Source organism: Liolophura sinensis, chromosome 4, assembly GCF_032854445.1.
Source record: "Liolophura sinensis isolate JHLJ2023 chromosome 4, CUHK_Ljap_v2, whole genome shotgun sequence".
In the NCBI taxonomy this organism is placed as follows: domain Eukaryota; kingdom Metazoa; phylum Mollusca; class Polyplacophora; order Chitonida; family Chitonidae; genus Liolophura; species Liolophura sinensis.
In genome coordinates, this window is record NC_088298.1 from 7,823,822 (window position 1) to 7,848,968 (window position 25,147).

A 25,147-nucleotide genomic window follows, 5' to 3' on the forward strand; every position below is an offset into this window, starting at 1 on the left:
TTGATCTCTCATATTACATGCAGGTAAAAATTTAAATTATGTAAAAAATGTAAGGCATACTTTTTTAGTTTTGTGTGGCAATTTGTGGATATAATCTTATCAACATTTTGGAGTAAAGTTAAACCATTCATTTTCAAATCATTCGGACATTCACTCAGTACTGGAAACTAAGACTTCAGGAAAGACGGGTGTAATAACTTCAACTGAAAAACAAGAGAAAGATCAAAATCTCCTAGAAAACTGCCGCCCAATCAAACTGTTAAATTTGGATTCTAATTTTGGTTTTCAAAATTACTAACTAACCTGAAAAATGGTACTTATCAGTATAACTAAAGGATCACAAGTTGGACGTGTACGCTGTCGACACACTGTGGGGGGCATACGTTTTTTTTTTTTTGATTTAATGGTTGACTATATGGGTGATGGATTTTTGCTTCTATCTAATATGCGTATTGGCACAAAACGTTTCGATGTTGTCAAGTTGGAAGCAACATTTCAATCTAGCTGAAATGATTTCATACCGATACTTTCAGCGGCGCCTTAAATGGTTGTAGATTTTCCGGAATTCCTATGCCGTAAAACAGGAGTCATCGAAATTAAAAGATGGCAGATCTGAAATATCCAGAAAGTGTAAACCCTGAAAACAGTAATAGTGTTAACCGGAGTGTTCAGTTAATTTTCAAAATGAGAACACCAGAAAGGGTATTCCCTAATAAGGGTAATAATGTTATTATTAACACATACACATTGACGCTTGTACAGCTCCTAGCCATAAATCTTACCATTTTTATAAGATGACATGGTATATTTAGCACAGTTACATAACCTACTTAATCACTGTCCAATTTTGCTTCATTTAACACACGACTGACGCAGTGTCACCAATGAAATGTCTTTGTAAAATACCGTTTTTTTTCCATATAAATCAGTTCCAGCCGGTGCGGATGTGAATGGCAGCGTATATGACGGTTATGAAAATGGGCTGCGCCAATCTAAATTTCTAGGCATAACAATGGTTCTGCACACTGAAACACGTGTTGTCAGTCGGTTCCATACCCAATGGCATTCCTTCTCGTAATAAAGTTGAACGGCTCGTAGAAGTCTTTCGCGGGTTTTTGCCTGCTCTGCAGGGCAAATACATATTCGTCAATAGCAAGTGAAGGTAAACAGCATGCTGTGTGACAAAGACATCATGGCATGCCACGTGACGATCACACAAAAAAGACTACAATCAAAGGTTATATTCTGTGATAATCATGTAACTCTCTCATCTCGTCTTTTTGTAAAGTACATGTATCCCGCTTTGATCACAAATACCACATCAAGACAAGTGATTCACGACAGTTGTTCATACAAACCAATATTTTGTGGAAAGTTTTCAAAAAAAAGCCCGTGGCACCATAGATAGCTTTGTGACATAGATAGCTTTTTGACATTTTTCAACGCTACCAGCCGACGTAGGCCAAACAACTAGTATAGCAAAATGTTTTTTTCTTAGGTTCTGTACTCACAGGAAAATGTCACTCAACATTTCCTGTCTCTTTTCTGCAAGGTAAAGACAATGATGAGGCCACCTATCCTAGGCATCTTGATACTGGTCGGGTGCAGTTCTTTAATATCTCTTTCAACCGAATCTTTAACAAAAACAATAAAAGGCCGATCTACCAGCACGGCAAGCGCATTTACAAGCACGTCAAGCCCATCTACCAGCATGGCAAGCTTGTCCACCAGCAAGAAAATCCCTTCTAGGAGTACGACAATCACATTTACCAGCACTCCACCAACTACCAGCACCGCAAGCCAATCTACCAACACGGCAAGCTTATCTAACGGCACCTCACCATCTACCAGCACGCTAAGAGCAACTATTAGCACGGCAAGCATGGCTACCAACAAACTTGGCCCGACTACGAGGACAACAGGCCCATCAGCCAACACGGTAAGCCAATTCACAAGAACGATAAGTGCATCTACCAGCATTTCACCATCTATCAGCAAGGCAAGCCTATCTACCATCACGGCAAGCCAATCCACTAGGAAGACAAACCAATCTACCAACAAGCCTCCATACACCAGCACCGCAAGCCAATCAACCAGCACTGCAAGCGTAACTACCAGCACAGCAAACCCATCCATCAGCACAGCAAGCTCACCTACCAGCGCGAGAAGCTCATCGACCAGCACGGGAAGTCCATCTACCACCACAGCAAGACCATCTATCAGCAGGGCAAGCCCACTTACAAAGAGGACAAGCCCATCCACCAGCACGAAAACAACATCCACCAGCAGGACAAACCTATCTACCAGTAACGCAAGCCGATCTATTAGCACAGGAAACCCATCGACGAACACGCGAAGCCCATCTGCCAGCACGGGAACAACACCCACCAGGACCACAAGCCCATCTACCAGCACATCGAGATCATCTACCAACAGCGCAAACACATCTCCCAACAGGGCAAGCCCATCTTTCAGCACGTCGAATCCATCTACCAGCACGGCAAATCCATTTACCAGTACGACAAACCCATCTTTTAGCACTGCAAACCCATCCAATGGCACTGAAAGCCCTTCTACCAGTACGACAATCACATTTACCAGCACTCCACCAACTACCAGCACCGCAAGCCCATCTACCAACACGGCAAGCTTATCTAACGGCACCCCAGCATCTACCAGCACGCTAAGAGCATCTATTAGCACGGGAAGCATGGCTACCAACAAACTTGGCCCGACTACGAGGACAACAGGCCCATCAGCCAACACGGTAAGCCAATTCACAAGAACGGTAAGTGCATCTACCAGCATTTCACCATCTATCAGCAAGGCAAGCCTATCTACCATCACGACAAGCCAATCCACCAGGAAGACAAACCAATCTACCAACAAGCCACTATACACCAGCACCGCAAGCCAATCAACCAGCACTGCAAAGGTAACTACCAGCACAGCGTACCCATCAACCAGCACAGCAATCTCACCTACCAGCGCAACAAGCTCATCAACCAGCACGGGAAATCCATCTACCACCACAGCAAGCCCATCTGTCAGCAGGGCAAACCCAACTACAAGGAGGAAAAGCCCATCTGCCAGCACAAAAACAACATCCACCAGCAGGACAACCCAATCTACCAGTACCGCAAACCGATCTATCAGAACGGCAAACCCATCCACAAACTCAAGAAGCCCATCTGCTAGCACGGGAACAACACCCACCAGGACCGCAAGCCCATGGAGATCATCTACCAACAGGGCAAGCGCATCTCCCAACAGGGCAAGCCCATCTTTCAGTACGTCAAATCCAACTACCAGCACAGCTAATCCATCTACCAGCACGGCAAATCCATTTACCAGTACGACAAACCCATCTTTTAGCACGGCAAGCTTGTCCACCAGCAAGAAAATGCCTTCTACCAGTACGGCAAGCACATTTACCAGCACTCCACCAACTACCAGCACCGCAAGCCCATCTACCAACACGGCAAGCTTATCTAACGGCACATCACCATCTACCAGCACAGTAAACGCAACCATCAGCACGGCAAGCATAGCTACCAACAAACTTGGTCCGACTGCAAGGACAACAGGCTCATCATCCAACACGGCAAGCCAATTTACAAGAACGGCAAGTGCATCTACCAGCACGTCACCATCTATCAGCAAGACAAGCCTATCTACCATCACGGCAAGCCAATCCACCAGGAAGACAAACCAATCTACCAACACGCCACCATACACCATCACCGCAATCCCATCCACCAGCACAGCAAGCTCACCTACCAGCGCGACAAGCCAATCCACCAGAACGGCAAGCTCATTTACAAGCACGGCAAAACAATCTACCATAATGGCAAGCCCATCCATCAACACGTCGAATCCATCTACCAGCTCGGCAAACCCAACTACCAGCACGATAAGATCATCTACCAGCTCGGCAAGCGCATCAATCAGCACAGCAAGCCCATCTACCAATAGGGCAAGATTATCTACAAGCACCTCACCATCTACCAGCACGGTAAAACCAACCATCAGTACGGCAAGCATGGCTACCAACAAACTTGGCCTGACTGCAAGGACAACAGGCCCATCAGCCAGCACAGCTAGGCAATTTGCAAGAACGGCCAGTGCATCTACCAGCACGTCACCATCTATCAGCAAGGCAAGCCTATCTACCATCACGGCAAGCCAATCCACCAGGAAGACAAACCAATCTACCAACAAGCCACTAAACACCAGCACCGCAAGCCAATCAACCAGCACTGCCAGCGTAACTACCAGCACGGCAAACCCATCCATCAGCACAGCAAGCTCACCTACCAGCGCAGGAAGCTCATTGACCAGCACGGGAAATCAATCTACCACCACAGGAAGCCCATCTATCAGCAGGGCAAGCCCACTTACAAAGAGGACAAGCCCATCCACCAGCACGAAAACAACATCCACCAGCAGGACAAACCTATCTACCAGTAACGCAAGCCGATCTATTAGCACAGGAAACCCATCGACGAACACGGGAAGCCCATCTGCCAGCACGGGAACAACACCCACCAGGACCACAAGCCCATCTACTAGCACCTCGAGACCATCTATCAACATTGCAAACACATCTCCCAACAGGGCAAGCCCATCTTTCAGCACGTCGAGTCCATCTACCAGCACGGCAAATCCATATACCAGCACGACAAACCCATCTTTTAGCACTGCAAACCCATCCAATAGCACTGAAAACCCTTCTACCAGTACGACAATCACATTTACCAGCACTCCACCAACTACCAGCACAGCAAGCCCATATACCAACACGGCAAGCTTTTCTAACGGCACCTCGCCATCTAGCAGAACGCTAAGAGCAACTATCAGGACGGGAAGCATGGCTACCAACAAACTTGGCCCGACTACGAGGACAACAGGCCCATCAACCAACACGGTAAGCCAATTCACAAGAACGGCAAGTGCATCTACCACAATGTCACCATCTATCAGCAAGGCAAGCCTATCTACCATCACGGCAAGCCAATCCACCAGGAAGACAAACCAATCTACCAACAAGCCACCATACACCAGCACCGCAAGCCAATCAACCAGCACTGCAAGCGTAACTACCAGCACAGCTAATTCATTAACCAGCACAGCAATCTCACCTACCAGCGCAACAAGCTCAACAACTAGAACGGGAAGTCCATCTACCACCACAGCAAGCAAATCTATCGGCAGGGCAAACCCAACTACAAGGAGGACAAGCCCATCCGCCAGCACGAAAACAACATCCACCAGCAGGACAAACCAATCTACCAGTACCGCAAACCGATCTATCAGAACGGCAAACCCATCCACAAACACGGGAAGCCCATCTGCCAGCACGGGAACAACACACACCAGGACCGCAAGCCCATCTACCAGCACGTCAAGATCATCTACCAACATTGCAAGCGCATCTCCCAACAGGGCAAGTCCATTTTTCAGCACGTCGAATCCATCTACCAGCACGGGAAATCCAACTACAAGTACGACAAACCCGTCTATTAGCACGACAAACACATCCAATAGCACGCAAAGCCCTTCTACCAGTACCCCAAGCACATTTACCAGCACTCCACCAACTACCAGCACCGGAAGCCCATCTACCAACACGGCAAGCTTATCTACAAGCACATCACCATCTACCAGCACGGTAAGCGCAACTATCAGCACGGCAAGCATAGCTACTAAAAAACTTGGTCCGACTGCAAGGACAACAGGCCCATCAGCCAACACGCCAAGCCAATTTACAAGAACGCCAAGTGCATCTACCAGCACGTCACCATCTATCAGCAAGACAAGCCTATCTACCATCACGGCAAGCCAATCCACCAGGAAAACAAACCAATCTACGAACAAGCCATTAAACACCAGCACCGCAAGCCAATTAACCAGCACTGCAAGCGTAACTACCAGCACATCAAACCCATCAACCAGCACAGCAATCTCACCTACCAGCGCAACAAGCTCATCAACCAGCACGGGAAGTCCATCTACCACCACAGCAAGCCCATCTATCGACAGGGGAAACCCAAATACAAGGAGGACAAGTCCATCTGCCAGCACGAAAACAACATCCACCAGCAGGACAAACCAATCTACCAGTAACGCAAACCGATCTATCAGAACGGCAAACCCATCCACAAACTCGGGAAGCCCATCTGCCAGCACGGGAAAAACATCCACCAGGACCGCAAGCCCATCGAGATCATCTACCAACAGGGCAAGCGCTTCTCCCAACAGGGCAAGCCCATCTTTCAGCACGTCGATTCCATCTACCAGCACGGTAGATCCATTTGCCAGTACAACAAACCCATCTTTTAGCACAACAAGCTTGTCCACCAGCAAGAAAATGCCTTCTACCAGTACGGCAAGCACATTTACCAGCACTCCACCAACTACCAGCACCGCAAGCCCATCTACCAACACGGCAAGCTTATCTACAAGCACCTCACCATCTACCAGCACCGTAAGCGCAACTATCGGCACGACAAGCATGGCTACTAAAAAACATGGTCCGACTGCAAGGACAACAGGCTCATCATCCAACACGGCAAGCCAATTTACAAGAACGGCAAGTGCATCTACCAGCACGTCACCATCTATCAGCAAGACAAGCCTATCTACCATCACGGCAAGCCAATCCACCAGGAAGACAAACCAATCTACCAACACGCCAACATACACCATCACCGCAATCCCATCCACCAGCACAGCAAGCTCACCTACCAGCGCGACAAGCCAATCCACCAGAACGGCAAGCTCATTTACAAGCACGGCAAGACCATCAACCAGCATGGCAAGCCCATCCATCAACACGTCGAATCCATCTACCAGCTCGGCAAACCCAATTTCCAGCACGATAAGATCATCTACCAGCTCGACAATCGCATCAATCAGAACAGGAAGCCCATCTACCAACACGGCAAGCTTATCTACAAGCACCTCAACATCTACCAGCACGGTAAAAGCAACAATCAGTAGGGCAAGCATGGCTAACAACAAACTTGGCCTGACTGCAAGGACAACAGGCCCATCAGGCAGCACAGCAAGGCAATTTGCAGGAACGGCAAGTGCATCTACCAGCATTTCACCATCTATCAGCAAGGCAAGCCTATCTACCATCACGGCAAGCCAATCCACCAGGAAGACAAACCAATCTACCAACAAGCCATTAAACACCAGCACCGCAAGCCAATCAACCAGCACTGCAAGCGTAACTACCAGCACAGCGAACCCATCAACCAGCACAGCAATCTCACCTACCAGCGCAACAAGCTCATCAACCAGCACGGGAAGTCCATCTACCACCACAGCAAGACCATCTATCAGCAGGGCAAACCCAACTACAACGAGGACAAGCCCATCCACCAGCACGAAAACAACATCCACCAGCAGGACAAACCTATCTACCAGTAACGCAAGCCGATCTATTAGCACAGGAAACCCATCGACGAACACGGGAAGCCCATCTGCCAGCACGGGAACAACACCCACCAGGACCACAAGCCCATCTACCAGCACATCGAGACCATCTACCAACATTGCAAACACATCTCCCAACAGGGCAAGCCCATCTTTCAGCACGTCGAATCCATCTACCAGCACGGCAAATCCATATACCAGTACGACAAACCCATCTTTTAGCACGGCAAACCCATCCAATAGCACTGAAAGCCCTTCTACCAGTACGACAATCACATTTACCAGCACTCCACCAACTACCAGCACCGCAAGCCCATCTACCAACACGGCAAGCTTATCTACAAACATATCACCATCTACCAGCACGGTAAACGCAACCATCAGCACGGTAAGCATAGCTAGCAACAAACTTGGCCTGACTGCAAGGACAACAGGCCCATCAGCTAGTACGGCTAGGCAATTTTCAATAACGGCAAGTGCATCTACCAGCACGTCACCATCTATCAGCAAGACAAGCCTATCTACCATCACGACAAGCCAATCCACCAGGAAGACAAACCAATCTACGAACAAGCCATTAAACACCAGCACCGTAAGTCAATTAACCAGCACTGCAAGCGTAACTACCAGCACATCGAACCCATCAACCAGCACAGCAATCTCACCTACCAGCGCAACAAGCTCATCAACCAGCACGGGAAGTCCATCTACCACCACAGCAAGCCCATCTATCGGCAGGGGAAACCCAAATACAAGGAGGACAAGTCCATCTGCCAGCACGAAAACAACATCCACCAGCAGGACAAACCAATCTACGAGTAACGCAAACCGATCTATCAGAACGGCAAACCCATCCACAAACTCGGGAAGCCCATCTGCCAGCACGGGAAAAACATCCACCAGGACCGCAAGCCCATCGAGATCATCTACCAACAGGGCAAGCGCTTCTCCCAACAGGGCAAGCCCATCTTTCAGCACGTCGATTCCATCTACCAGCACGGTAAATCCATTTGCCAGTACAACAAACCCATCTTTTAGCACAACAAGCTTGTCCACCAGCAAGAAAATGCCTTCTACCAGTACGGTAAGCACATTTACCAGCACTCCACCAACTACCAGCACCGCAAGCCCATCTACCAACACGGCAAGCTTATCTACAAGCACCTCACCATCTACCAGCACGGTAAGCGCAACTATCGGCACGACAAGCATGGCTACTAAAAAACATGGTCCGACTGCAAGGACAACAGGCTCATCATCCAACACGGCAAGCCAATTTACAAGAACGGCAAGTGCATCTACCAGCACGTCACCATCTATCAGCAAGACAAGCCTATCTACCATCACGGCAAGCCAATCCACCAGGAAGACAAACCAATCTACCAACACGCCAACATACACCATCACCGCAATCCCATTCACCACCACAGCAAGCTCACCTACCAGCGCGACAAGCCAATCCACCAGAACGGCAAGCTCATTTACAAGCACGGCAAGACCATCTACCAGCATGGCAAGCCCATCCATCAACACGTCGAATCCATCTACCAGCTCGGCAAACCCAACTTCCAGCACGATAAAATCATCTACCAGCTCGACAATCGCATCAATCAGAACAGGAAGCCCATCTACCAACACGGCAAGCTTATCTACAAGCACCTCACCATCTACCACCACGGTAAAAGCAACAATCAGTAGGTCAAGCATGGCTAACAACAAACTTGGCCTGACTGCAAGGACAACAGGCCCATCAGGCAGCACAGCAAGGCAATTTGCAGGAACGGCAAGTGCATCTACCAGCATTTCACCATCTATCAGCAAGACAAGCCTATCTACCATCACGGCAAGCCAATCCACCAGGAAGACAAACCAATCTACCAACAAGCCATTAAACACCAGCACCGCAAGCCAATCAACCAGCACTGCAAGCGTAACTACCAGCACAGCGAACCCATCAACCAGCACAGCAATCTCACCTACCAGCGCAACAAGCTCATCAACCAGCACGGGAAGTCCATCTACCACCACAGCAAGACCATCTATCAGCAGGGCAAACCCAACTACAACGAGGACAAGCCCATCCACTAGCACGAAAACAACATCCACCAGCAGGACAAACCTATCTACCAGTAACGCAAGCCGATCTATTAGCACAGGAAACCCATCGACGAACACGGGAAGCCCATCTGCCAGCACGGGAACAACACCCACTAGGACCACAAGCCCATCTACCAGCACATCGAGACCATCTACCAACATTGCAAACACATCTCCCAACAGGGCAAGCCCATCTTTCAGCACGTCGAATCCATCTACCAGCAAGGCAAATCCATATACCAGTACGACAAACCCATCTTTTAGCACGGCAAACCCATCCAATAGCACTGAAAGCCCTTCTACCAGTACGACAATCACATTTACCAGCACTCCACCAACTACCAGCACCGCAAGCCCATCTACCAACACGGCAAGCTTATCTAACGGCACCCCAGCATCTACCAGCACGCTAAAAGCATCTATTAGCACGACCAGCATGGCTAGCAACAAACTAGGCCCGACTACGAGGACAACAGGCCCATCAGCCAACACGGTAAGCCAATTCACAACAACGGCAAGTGCATCTACCAGCATTTCGCCATTTATCAGCAAGGCAAGCCTATCTACCATCACGACAAGCCAATCCACCAGGAAGACAAACCAATCTACCAACAAGCTATTAAACACCAGCACCGCAAGGATATTAACCAGCACTACAAGCGTAACTACCAGCACGGCGAACCCATCAACCAGCACAGCAATCTCACCTACCAGCGCAACAAGCTCATCAACCAGCACGGGAAGTCCATCTACCAGCACAGCAAGCCCATCTATCAGCAGGGCAAACCCAAATACAAGGAGGACAAGTCCATCTGCCAGCACGAAAACAACATCCACCAGCAGGACAAACCAATTTACCAGTATCGCAAACCGATCTATTAGAACGGCAAACCCATTCACAAACTCGGGAAGCCCATCTGCCAGCACGGGAACAACACCCACCAGGACCGCAAGCCCATGGAGATCATCTACCAACAGGGCAAGCGCATCTCCCAACAGGGCAAGCCCATCTTTCAGCACGTCATTTCCATCTACCAGCAGGGCAAATCCATTTACCAGTACAACAAACCCATCTTTTAGCACAACAAGCTTGTCCACCAGCAAGAAAATCCCTTCTACCAGTGCGGCAAGCCCATTTACCAGCACTCCACCAACTACCAGCACCGCAAGCCCATCTACCAACACGGCAAGCTTATCTACCAGCACCTCACCATCTACCAGCACAGTAAACGCAAATATCAGCACGACAAGCATGGCTTCTAAAAAACTTGGTCCGACTGCAAGGACAACAGGCTCATCATCCAACACGGCAAGCCAATTTACAAGAACGGCAAGTGCATCTACCAGCACGTCACCATCTATCAGCAAGACAAGCCTATCTACCATCACGGCAAGCCAATCCACCAGGAAGACAAACCAATCTACCGACACGCCAACATACACCATCACCGCAATCCCATCCACCACCACAGCAAGCTCACCTACCAGCGAGACAAGCCAATCCACCAGAACGGCAAGCTCATTTACAAGCACGGCAAGACCATCTACCAGCATGGCAAGCCCATCCATCAACACGTCGAATCCATCTACCAGCTCGGCAAACCCAACTTCCAGCACGATAAAATCATCTACCAGCTCGACAATCGCATCAATCAGAACAGGAAGCCCATCTACAAACACGGCAAGCTTATCTACAAGCACCTCACCATCTACCAGCACGGTAAAAGCAACAATCAGTACGGCAAGCATGGCTAGCAACAAACTTGGCCCGACTGCAAGGACAACAGGCCCATCAGGCAGCACAGCAAGGCAATTTGCAAGAACGGCCAGTGCATCTACCAGCATTTCACCATCTATCAGCAAGGCAAGCCTATCTACCATCACGGCAAGCCAATCCACCAGGAAGACAAACCAATCTACCAACAAGCCATTAAACACCAGCACCGCAAGCCAATCAACCAGCACTGCAAGCGTAACTACCAGCACAGCGAACCCATCAACCAGCACAGCAATCTCACCTACCAGCGCAACAAGCTCATCAACCAGCACGGGAAGTCCATCTACCACCACAGCAAGACCATCTATCAGCAGGGCAAACCCAACTACAACGAGGACAAGCCCATCCACCAGCACGAAAACAACATCCACCAGCAGGACAAACCTATCTACCAGTAACGCAAGCCGATCTATTAGCACAGGAAACCCATCGACGAACAAGGGAAGCCCATCTGCCAGCACGGGAACAACACCCACCAGGACCACAAGCCCATCTACCAGCACATCGAGACCATCTATCAACATTGCAAACACATCTCCCAACAGGGCAAGCCCATCTTTCAGCACGTCGAATCCATCTACCAGCAAGGCAAATCCATATACCAGTACGACAAACCCATCTTTTAGCACGGCAAACCCATCCAATAGCACTGAAAGCCCTTCTACCAGTACGACAATCACATTTACCAGCACTTCACCAACTACCAGCACCGCAAACCCATCTACCAACACGGCAAGCTTATCTAACGGCACCCCAGCATCTACCAGCACGCTAAAAGTATCTATTAGCACCACCAGCATGGCTAGCAACAAACTTGGCCCGACTACGAGGACAACAGGCCCATCAGCCAACACGGTAAGCCAATTCACAACAACGGCAAGTGCATCTACCAGCATTTCGCCATTTATCAGCAAGGCAAGCCTATCTACCATCACGACAAGCCAATCCACCAGGAAGACAAACCAATCTACCAACAAGCTATTAAACACCAGCACCGCAAGGATATTAACCAGCACTACAAGCGTAACTACCAGCACGGCGAACCCATCAACCAGCACAGCAATCTCACCTACCAGCGCAACAAGCTCATCAACCAGCACGGGAAGTCCATCTACCACCACAGCAAGCCCATCTATGAGCAGGGCAAACCCAAATACAAGGAGGACAAGTCCATCTGCCAGCACGAAAACAACATCCACCAGCAGGACAAACCAATTTACCAGTACCGCAAACCGATCTATTAGAACGGCAAACCCATTCACAAACTCGGGAAGCCCATCTGCCAGCACGGGAACAACACCCACCAGGACCGCAAGCCCATGGAGATCATCTACCAACAGGGCAAGCGCATCTCCCAACAGGGCAAGCCCATCTTTCAGTACGTCAATTCCATCTACCAGCAGGGCAAATCCATTTACCAGTACAACAAACCCATCTTTTAGCACGACAAGCTTGTCCACCAGCAAGAAAATCCCTTCTACCAGTGCGGCAAGCCCATTTACCAGCACTCCACCAACTACCAGCACCGCAAGCCCATCTACCAACACGGCAAGCTTATCTACAAGCACCTCACCATCTACCAGCACAGTAAACGCAAATATCAGCACGACAAGCATGGCTACTAAAAAACTTGGTCCGACTGCAAGGACAACAGGCTCATCATCCAACACGGCAAGCCAATTTACAAGAACGGCAAGTGCATCTACCAGCACGTCACCATCTATCAGCAAGACAAGCCTATCTACCATCACGGCAAGCCAATCCACCAGGAAGACAAACCAATCTACCAACACGCCAACATACACCATCACCGCAATCCCATCCACCACCACAGCAAGCTCACCTACCAGCGCGACAAGCCAATCCACCAGAACGGCAAGCTCATTTACAAGCACGGCAAGACCATCTACCAGCATGGCAAGCCCATCCATCAACACGTCGAATCCATCTACCAGCTCGGCAAACCCAACTTCCAGCACGATAAGATCATCTACCAGCTCGACAATCGCATCAATCAGAACAGGAAGCCCATCTACCAACACGGCAAGCTTATCTACAAGCACCTCACCATCTACCAGCACGGTAAAACCAACCATCAGTACGGCAAGCATGGCTAGCAACAAACTTGGCCTGACTGCAAGGACAACAGGCCCATCAGGCAGCACAGCAAGGCAATTTGCAAGAACGGCCAGTGCATCTACCAGCATTTCACCATCTATCAGCAAGGCAAGCCTATCTACCATCACGGCAAGCCAATCCACCAGGAAGACAAACCAATCTACCAACAAGCCATTAAACACCAGCACCGCAAGCCAATCAACCAGCACTGCAAGCGTAACTACCAGCACAGCGAACCCATCAATCAGCACAGCAAGCCCACCTACAAGCGCGAGAAGCTCATCGACCAGCCCGGGAAGTCCATCTACCACCACAGGAAGCCGATCTATCAGCAGGGCAAGCCCACTTACAAAGAGGAGAAGCCCTTCCACCAGCACGAAAACAACATCCACCAGCAGGACAAACCTATCTACCAGTAACGCAAGCCGATCTATTAGCACAGGAAACCCATCGACGAACACGGGAAGAACATCTGCCAGCACGGGAACAACACCCACCAGGACCACAAGCCCATCTACCAGCACATCGAGACCATCTACCAACATTGCAAACACATCTCCCAACAGGGCAAGCCCATCTTTCAGCACGTCGAATCCAACTACCAGCAAGGCAAATCCATATACCAGTACGACAAACCCATCTTTTAGCACGGCAAACCCATCCAATAGCACTGAAAGCCCTTCTACCAGTACGACAATCACATTTACCAGCACTCCACCAACTACCAGCACCGCAAGCCCATCTACCAACACGGCAAGCTTATCTAACGGCACCCCAGCATCTACCAGCACGCTAAGTGCATCTATTAGCACGACCAGCATGGCTAGCAACAAACTTGGCCCGACTACGAGGACAACACGCCCATCAGCCAACACGGTAAGCCAATTCACAAGAACGACAAGTGCATCTACCAGCATTTCACCATCTATCAGCAAGGCAAGCCTATCTACCATCACGACAAGCCAATCCACCAGGAAGACAAACCAATCTACCAACAAGCCATTAAACACCAGCACCGCAAGGCAATCAACCAGCACTGCAAGCGTAATTACCAGCACGGCGAACCCATCAACCAGCACAGCAATCTCACCTACCAGCGCAACAAGCTCATCAACCAGCACGGGAAGTCCATCTACCACCACAGCAAGCCCATCTATCAGCAGGGCAAACCCAAATACAAGGAGGACAAGTCCATCTGCCAGCACGAAAACAACATCCACCAGCAGGACAAACCAATCTACCAGTACCGCAAACCGATCTATCAGAACAGCAAAGCCATCCACAAACTCGGGAAGCCCATCTGCCAGCACGGGAACAACACCCACCAGGACCGCAAGCCCATGGAGATCATCTACCAACAGGGCAAGCGCATCTCCCAACAGGGCAAGCCCATCTTTCAGCACGTCAATTCCATCTACCAGCAGGGCAAATCCATTTACCAGTACAACAAACCCATCTTTTAGCACGACAAGCTTGTCCACCAGCAAGAAAATCCCTTCTATCAGCACGGCAAGCCCATTTACCAGCACTCCACCAACTACCAGCACCGCAAGCCCATCTACTAACACGGCAAGCTTATCTACAAGCACCTCACCATCTACCAGCACGGTAAACGCAACTATCAGCACGTCAAGCATAGCTACTAAAAAACTTGGTCCAACTACAAGGACAACAGGCTCATCATCCAACACGGCAAGCCAATTTACAAGAACGGCAAGTGCATCTACCAGCACGTCACCATCTATCAGCAAGACAAGCCTATCTACCATCACGACAAGCCAATCCACCAGGAAGACAAACAAATCTACCAACACGCCAACATACACCATCACCGCAATCCCATCCACCAGTACAGCAAGCTCACTTGATAGCCAATCCACCAGGAAGACAAACAACTCTACCAACACGCCAACATACACCATCACCGCAATCCCATCCACCAGTACAGCAAGCTCACCTACAAGCGCGACAAGCCAATCCACAAGAACAGCAAGCTCATTTACAAGCACGGCAAGACCATCTACCAGCATGGCAAGCCCATCCATCAACACGTCGAATCCATCTACCAGCTCGGCAAACCCAACTACCAGCACGATAAGATCAACTACCAGCTCGGCAAGCGCATCAATCAGCACAGCAAGCCCATCTACAAACACGGCAAACTTATCTACAAGTACCTCACCATCTACCAGCACGGTAAAAGCAACCTTCAGTACGGCAAGCATGGCTACCAACAAACTTGGCCTGACTGCGAGGACAACAGGCCCATCAGGCAGCACAGCAAGGCAATTTGCAAGAACGGCAAGTGCATCTACCAGCATTTCACCATCTATCAGCAAGGCAAGCCTATCTACCATCACGGCAAGCCAATCCACCAGGAAGACAAACCAATCTACCAACAAGCCATTAAACACCAGCACCGCAAGCCAATCAACCAGCACTGCAAGCGTAACTACCAGCACAGCGAACCCATCAACCAGCACAGCAATCTCACCTACCAGCGCAACAACCTCATCAACCAGCACGGGAAGTCCATCTACCACCACAGCAACACCATCTGTCAGCAGGGCAAACCCAACTACAAGGAGGACAAGCCCATTTGCCAGCACGAAAACAACATCCACCAGCAGGGCAAACCAATCTACCAGTACCGCAAACCGATCTATCAGAACGGCAAACCCATCCACAAACTCGGGAAGGCCATCTGCCAGCACGGGAACAACACCCACGAGGACCGCAAGCCCATGGAGATCACCTACCAACAGGGCAAGCGCATCTCCCAACAGGGTAAGTCCATCTTTCAGTACGTCGAATCCATCTACCAGCATAGCGAATCCATCTACCAGCACGGCAAATCCATTTACCAGTACGACAAACCCATCTTTTAGGACGGCAATCTTGTCCACCAGCAAGAAAATGCCTTCTACCAGTACGGCAAGCACATTTACCAGCACTCCACCAACTACCAGCACCGCAAGCCCATCTACCAACACGGCAAGCTTATCTAACGGCACCTCACCATCTACCAGCACGGTAAGCGCAACTATCAGCACGTCAAGCATGGCTACTAAAAAACTTGGTCCGACTGCAAGGACAACAGGCTCATCATCCAACACGGCAAGCCAATTCACAAGAACGGTAAGTGCATCTACCAGCACGTCACCATCTATCAGCAAGACAAGTCTATCTACCATCACGACAAGCCAATCCACTAGGAAGACAAACAAATCTACCAACACGCCAACATACACCATCACCGCAACCCCATCCACCAGTACAGCAAGGTCACCTACAAGCGCGACAAGTCAATCCACCAGAACAGCAAGCTCATTTACAAGCACGGCAAGACCATCTACCAGCATGGCAAGCCCATCCATCAACACGTCGAATCCATCTACCAGCTCGGCAAACCCAACTACCAGCACAATAAGATCATCTACCAGCTCGGCAAGCGCATCAATCAGCACAGCAAGCCCATCTACCAACACGGCAAGCTTATCTACAAGCACCTCACCATCTACCAGGACGGTAAAAGCAACAATCAGTACGGCAAGGTTGTCCACCAGCAAGAAAATGCCTTCTACCAGTACGGCAGGCACATTTACCAGCACTCCACCAACTACCAGCACCGGAAGCCCATCTACCAACACGGCAAGCTTATCTAACGGCACCTCACCATCTACCAGCACGGTAAGCGCAACTATCAGCACGTCAAGCATGGCTACTAAAAAACTTGGTCCGACTGCAAGGACAACAGGCTCATCATCCAACACGGCAAGCCAATTTACAAGAACGGCAAGTGCATCTACCAGCACGTCACCATCTATCAGCAAGACAAGTCTATCTACCATCACGACAAGCCAATCCACTAGGAAGACAAACAAATCTACCAACACGCCAACATACACCATCACCGCAATCCCATCCACCAGTACAGCAAGGTCACCTACAAGCGCGACAAGCCAATCCACCAGAACAGCAAGCTCATTTACAAGCACGGCAAGACCATCTACCAGCATGGCAAGCCCATCCATCAACACGTCGAATCCATCTACCAGCTCGGCAAACCCAACTACCAGCACAATAAGATCATCTACCAGCTCGGCAAGCGCATCAATCAGCACAGCAAGCCCATCTACCAACACGGCAAGCTTATCTACAAGCACCTCACCATCTACCAGGACGGTAAAAGCAACAATCAGTACGGCAAGCTTGGCTACCAACAAACTTGGCCTGACTGCAAGGACAACAGGCCCATCAGGCAGCACAGCAAGGCAATTTGCAAGAACGGCAAGCGCATCTACCAGCATTTCACCATCTATCAGCAAGGCAAGCCTATCTACCATCACGGCAAGCCAATCCACCAGGAAGACAAACCAATCTACCAACAAGCCATTAAACACCAGCACCGCAAGCCAATCAACCAGCACTGCAAGCGTAACTACCAGCACAGCGAACCCATCAACCAGCACAGCAATCTCACCTACCAGCGCAACAAGCTCATCAACCAGCACGGGAAGTCCATCTTTCACCACAGCAAGACCATCTATCAGCAAGGCAAACCCAACTACAAAGAGGACAAGCCCATCTGCCAGCACGAAAACAACATCCACCAGCAGGACAAACCAATCTACCAGTAACGCAAACCGATCTATCAGAACGGCAAACCCATCCACAAACTCGGGAAGCCCATCTGCCAGCACGGGAACAACACCCACCAGGACCGCAAGCCCATGGAGATCACCTACCAACAGGGCAAGCGCATCTCCCAACAGGGCAAGTCCATCTTTCAGTACGTCGAATCCATCTACCAGCACAGCGAATCCACCTACCAGCACGGCAAATCCATTTACCAGTACGACAAACCCATCTTTTAGGACAGCAAGCTTGTCCACCAGCAAGAAAATGCCTTCTACCAGTACGGCAAGCACATTTACCAGCACTCCACCAACTACCAGCACCGGAAGCCCATCTACCAACACGGCAAGCTTATCTACAAGCACATCACCATCTACCAGCACGGTAAACGCAACCATCAGCACGGCAAGCATAGCTAGCAACAAACTTGGCCCGACTGCTAGAACAACAGGCCCATCAGCTAGTACGGCTAGGCAATTTTCAAGAACGTCAAGTGCATCTACCAGCACGTCACCATCTATCAGCAAGGCAAGCCTATCTACCATCACGGCAAGCCAATCCACCAGGAAGACAAACCAATCTACCAACAAGCCACTAAACACCAGCACTGCAAGCCAATCAACCAGCACTGCCAGCGTAACTACCAGCACGGCAAACCCAACCATCAGCACAGCAAGCGTAACTACCAGCACAGCGAACCCATCAACCAGCAGAGTAATCTCACCTACCAGCCCAACAAGCTCATCAACCAGCACGGGAAGTCCATCTACCACCACAGGAAGCCGATCTATCAGCAGGGCAAGCCCACTTACAAAGAGGACAAGCCCATCCACCAGCACGAAAACAACATCCACCAGCAGGACAAACCTATCTACCAGTAACGCAAGCCGATCTATTAGCACAGGAATCCCATCGACGAACACGGGAAGCTCATCTGCCAGCACGGGAACAACACCCACCAGGACCACAAGCCCATCTACCAGCACATCGAGACCATCTACCAACATTGCAAACACATCTCCCAACAGGGCAAGCCCATCTTTCAGCACGTCGAATCCATCTACTAGCACGGCAAATCCATATACCAGTACGACAAACCCATCTTTTAGCACGGCAAACCCATCCAATAGCACTGAAAGCCCTTCTACCAGTACGACAATCACATTTACCAGCACTCCACCAACTACCAGCACCGCAAGCCCATCTACCAACACGGCAAGCTTATCTAACGGCACCCCAGCATCTACCAGCACGCTAAGAGCATCTATTAGCACGGCCAGCATGGCTACCAACAAACTTGGCCCGACTACGAGGACAACAGGCCCATCAGCCAACACGGTAAGCCAATTCACAAGAACGACAAGTGGATCTACCAGCATTTCACCATCTATCAGCAAGGCAAGCCTATCTACCATCACGGCAAGCCAATCCACCAGGAAGACAAACCAATCTACCAACAAGCCTTTAAACACCAGCACCGCAAGCCAATCAACCAGCACTACAAGCGTAACTACCAGCACGGCGAACCCATCAACCAGCACAGCAATCTCACCTACCAGCGCAACAAGCTCATCAACCAGCACGGGAAGTCCAACTACCACCACAGCAAGACCATCTATCAGCAGGGCAAACCCAAATACAAGGAGGACAAGTCCATCTGCCAGCACGAAAACAACATCCACCAGCAGGACAAACCAATCTACCAGTACCGCAAACCGATCTATGAGAACAGCAAACCCATCCACAAACTCGGGAAGCCCATCTGCCAGCACGGGAACAACACCCACCAGGACCGCAAGCCCATGGAGATCATCTACCAACAGGGCAAGCGCATCTCCCAACAGGGCAAGCCCATCATTCAGCACGTCAATTCCATCTACCAGCAGGTCAAATCCATTTACCAGTACAACAAACCCATCTTTAAGCACGACAAGCTTGTCCACCAGCAAGAAAATGCCTTCTACCAGTACGGCAAGCCCATTTACCAGCACTCCATCAACTACCAGCACCGCAAGCCCATCTACCAACACGGCAAGCTTATCTACAAGCACCTCACCATCTACCAGCACGGTAAGCGCAACAATCAGTACGTCAAGCATGGCTACTAAAAAACTTGGTCCGATTGCAAAGACAACAGGCTCATCATCCAACACGGCAAGCCAATTTACAAGAACGGCAAGTGCATCTAGCAGCACGTCACCATCTATCAGCAAGGCAAGCCTATCTACCATCACGGCAAGCCAATCCACCAGGAAGACAAACCAATCTACCAACACGCCAACATACACCATCACCGCAATCCCATCCACCAGCACAGCAAGCTCACCTACAAGCGCGACAAGCCAATCCACCAGAACAGCAAGCTCATTTACAAGCACGGCAAGACCATCTACCGGCATGGCAAGCCCATCCATCAACACGTCGAATCCATCTACCAGCTCGGCAAACCCAACTACCAGCACGATAAGATCATCTACCAGCTCGGCAAGCGCATCAATCAGCACAGCAAGCCCATCTACCAACACGGCAAGCTTATCTACAAGCACCTCACCATCTACCAGCACGGTAAAAGCAACCTTCAGTACAGCAAGCATGGCTACCAACAAACTTGGCCTGACTGCAAGGACAACAGGCCCATCAGGCAGCACACCAAGGCAATTTGCAAGAACGGCAAGTGCATCTACCAGCATTTCACTATCTATTAGCAAGGCAAGCCTATCTACCGTCACGACAAGCCAATCCACCAGGAAGACAAACCAATCTATCAACAAGCCATTTAACACCAGCACCGCAAGCCAATCAACCAGCACTGCAAGCGTAACTACCAGCACAGCGAACCCATCAACCAGCACAGCAATCTCACCTACCAGCGCAACAAGCTCATCAACCAGCACGGGAAGTCCATCTACCACCACAGCAAGACCATCTATCAGCAGGGCAAGCCCAACTATAAGGAGGACAAGCCCATCTGCCAGCACGAAAAAAACATCCACCAGCAGGACAAACCAATCTACCAGTACCGCAAACCGATCTATCAGAACGGCAAACCCATCCACAAACTCGGGAAGCCCATCTGCCAGCACGGGAACAACACCCACCAGGACCGCAAGCCCATGGAGATCATCTACCAACAGGGCAAGCGCATCTCCCAACAGGGCAAGTCCATCTTTCGGTACGTCGATTCCATCTACCAGCACAGCGAATCCATCTACCAGCACGGCAAATCCATTTACCAGTACGACAAACCCATCATTTAGCACGGCAAGCTTGTCCACCAGCAAGAAAATGCCTTCTACCAGTACGGCAAGCACATTTACCAGCACTCCACCAACAACTAGCACCGGAAGCCCATCTACCAACACGGCAAGCTTATCTACAAGCACCTCACCATCTACCAGCACGGTAAACGCAACCATCAGCACGGCAAGCATAGCTATCAACAAACTTGGCCCGACTGCAAGGACAACAGGGCCATCAGCTAGTACGGCTATTCAATTTTCAAGAACCGCAACTGCATCTACCAGCACGTCACCATCTATCAGCAAGGCAAGCCTATCTACCATCAAGGCAAGACAATCCACCAGGAAGACAAACCAATCTACCAACAAGCCTCCATACACCAGCACTGCAAGCCAATCAACCAGCACAGCCAGCGTAACTACCAGCACGGCAAAGCCAACCATCAGCACAGCAAGCTCACCTACAAGCGCGAGAAGCTCATCGACCAGGACGGGAAGTCCATCTACCACCACAGGAAGCCCATCTATCAGCAGGGCAAGCCCACTTACAAAGAGGACAAGCCCATCCACCAGCACGAAAGCAACATCCACCAGCAGGACAAACCTATCTACCAGTAACGCAAGCCGATCTATTAGCACAGGAAACCCATCGACCACCACGCGAAACCCATCTGCCAGCACGGCAACAACACCCACCAGGACCACAATCCCATCTACCAGCACATCGAGACCAGCTACCACCATTGCAAACACATCTCCCAACAGGGCAAGCCCATCTTTCAGCACGTCAATTCCATCTACCATCAGGTCAAATCCATTTACCAGTACAACAAACCCATCTTTTAGCACGACAAGCTTGTCCACCAGGAAGAAAATCCCTTCTACCAGTACGGCAAGCCCATTTACCAGCACTCCACCAACTACCAGCACCGCAAGCCCATCTACCAACACGGCAAGCTTATCTACCAGCACCTCACCATCTACCAGCACGGTAAGCGCAACTATCAGCACGACAAGCATGGCTACTAAAAAACTTGGTCCGACTGCAAGGAGAACAGGCTCATCATCCAAAACGGCAAGCCAATTTACAAGAACGGCAAGTGCATCTAGCGGCACGTCACCATCTATCAGCAAGACAAGCCTATCTACCATCACGACAAGCCAATCCACCAGGAAGACAAACCAATCTACCAACACGCCAACATACACCATCACCGCAATCCCATCCACCAGCACAGCAAGCTCACCTACCAGCGCGACAAGCCAATCCACCCGAACAGCAAGCTCATTTACAAGCACGGCAAGACCATCTACCAGCATGGCAAGCCCATCCATCAACACGTCGAATCCATCTACCAGCTCGGCAAACCCAACTACCAGCACGATAAGATCATCTACCAGCTCGGCAAGCGCATCAATCAGCACAGCAAGCCCATCTACCAACACGGCAAGCTTATCTACAAGCACCTCACCATCTACCAGCACGGTAAAAGCAACCTTCAGTACAGCAAGCATGGCTACCAACAAACTTGGCCTGACTGCAAGGACAACAGGCCCATCAGGCAGCACAGCAAGGCAATTTGCAAGATCGGCAAGTGCATCTACCAGCACGTCACCATCTATCAGCAAGGCAAGCCTATCTACCATCACGGCAAGCCAATCCACCAGGAAGACAAACCAATCTACCAACAAGCCATTAAACACCAGCACCGCAAGCCAATCAACCAGCACTACAAGCGTAACTACCAGCACAGCGAACCCATCAACCAGCACAGCAATCTCACCTACCAGCGCAACAAGCTCATCAACCAGCACGGGAAGTCCATCTACCACCACAGCAAGACCATCTATCAGCAGGGCAAAACCAACTAAATGGAGGACAAGCCCATCTGCCAGCACGAAAACAACATCCACCAGCAGGACAAACCAATCTACCAGTACCGCAAACCGATCTATCAGAACGGCAAACCCATCCACAAACTCGGGAAGCCCATCTGCCAGCACGGGAACAACACCCACCAGGACCGCAAGCCCATGGAGATCATCTACCAACAGGGCAAGCGCATCTCCCAACTGGGCAAGCACATCTTTCAGTACGTCGAATCCATCTACCAGCACAGCCAATCCATCTACCAGCACGGCAAATCCATTTACCAGTACGACAAACCCATCTTTTAGCACGGCAAGCTTGTCCACCAGCAAGAAAATGCCCTCTACCAGTACGGGAAGCACATTTACCAGCACTCCACCAACTACCAGCACCGGAAGCCCATCTACGAACACGGCAAGCTTATCTACAAGCACCTCACCATCTACCACCACGGTAAACGCAAACATCAACACGGCAAGCACAGCTACCAACAAACTTGGCCCGACTGCAAGGACAACAGGCCCATCAGCTAGTACGGCGAGGCAATTTTCAAGAACGGCAAGTGCATCTACCAGCACGTCACCATCTATAAGCAAGGCAAGGCTATCTACCATCACGGCAAGCCAGTCCACCAGGAAGACAAACCAATCTACCAACAAGCCTTTAAACACTAGCACCGCAAGCCAATCAACCAGCACTGCAAGCGTAACTACCAGCACGGCAAACCCATCCATCAGCACAGCAAGCTCACCTAAAAGCGCGAGAAGCTCATCGACCAGGACGGGAAGTCCATCTACCACCACAGGAAGCCCATCTATCAGCAGGGCAAGCCCACTTACAAAGAGGACAAGCCCATCCACCAGCACGAAAACAACATCCACCAGCAGGACAAACCTATCTACCAGTAACGCAAGCCGATCTATCAGCACAGGAAACCCATCGACGAACACGGGAAGCCCATCTGCCAGCACGGGAACAACACCCACCAGGACCACAAGCCCATCTACCACCACATCGAGATCTTCTACCAACAGGGCAAACACATCTCCCAACAGGGCAAGCCCATCTTTCAGCACGTCGAATCCATCTACCAGCACGGCAAATCCATATACCAGTACGACAAACCCATCTTTTAGCACCGCAAACCAATCCAATAGCACTGAAAGCCCTTCTACCAGTACGACAAATACATTTACCAGCACTCCACCAACTACCAGCACCGCAAGCCCATCTACCAACACGGCAAGCTTATCTAACGGCACCCCTGCATCTACCAGCACGCTAAGAGAATCTATTAGCACGGCCAGCATGGCTACCAACAAACTTGACCCGACTACGAGGACAACAGGCCCATCAGCCAACACGGTAAGCCAATTCACAAGAACGGCAAGTGCATCTACCAGCATTTCGCCATTTATCAGCAAGGCAAGCCTATCTACCATCACGACAAGCCAGTCCACCAGGAAGACAAACAAATCTACTAACAAGCCACCATACACCAGCACTGCAAGCCAATCAACCATCACTGCAAGCGTAACTACCAGCACAGCGAACCCATCAACCAGCACAGCACTCTCACCTACCAGCGGAACAAGCTCATCAACCAGCACGGGAAGTCCATCTACCACCACAGCAAGCCCATCTATCAGCAGGGCAAACCCAAATACAAGGAGGACAAGTCCATCTGCCAGCACGAAAACAACATCCACCAGCAGGACAAACCAATCTACCAGTACCGCAAACCCATCTATCAGAACGGTAAACCCATCCACAAACACGGGAAGCCCATCTGCCAGCACGGGAACATCACCCACCAGGACCGCAAACCCATCTGCCAGCACTTCGAGATCATCTACCAACAGGGCAAGCGCATCTCCCAACAGGGCAAGCCCATCTTTTAGCACAGCGAATCCATCTACCAGCAAGGCAAATCCATTTACCAGTACGACAAACCCATCTTTTAGC

The 25,147-nt window shown here is 50.2% G+C and overlaps 1 protein-coding gene across 1 annotated transcript; it reads left to right on the forward strand.

The window, feature by feature from the left end:
• Positions 1-1,711: 1,711 nt before the first annotated feature.
• Positions 1,712-25,083, forward strand: LOC135464373 (mucin-3B-like). The gene is made up of 6 exons (XM_064741799.1): positions 1,712-9,121; positions 9,329-10,890; positions 11,491-13,254; positions 13,336-19,691; positions 20,031-24,547; positions 24,685-25,083. Exons 1-6 carry the CDS (start codon positions 1,712-1,714, stop codon positions 25,081-25,083), a joined length of 22,008 nt encoding a protein of 7,335 aa, XP_064597869.1.
• The last annotated feature ends 64 nt before the right edge of the window (positions 25,084-25,147 follow it).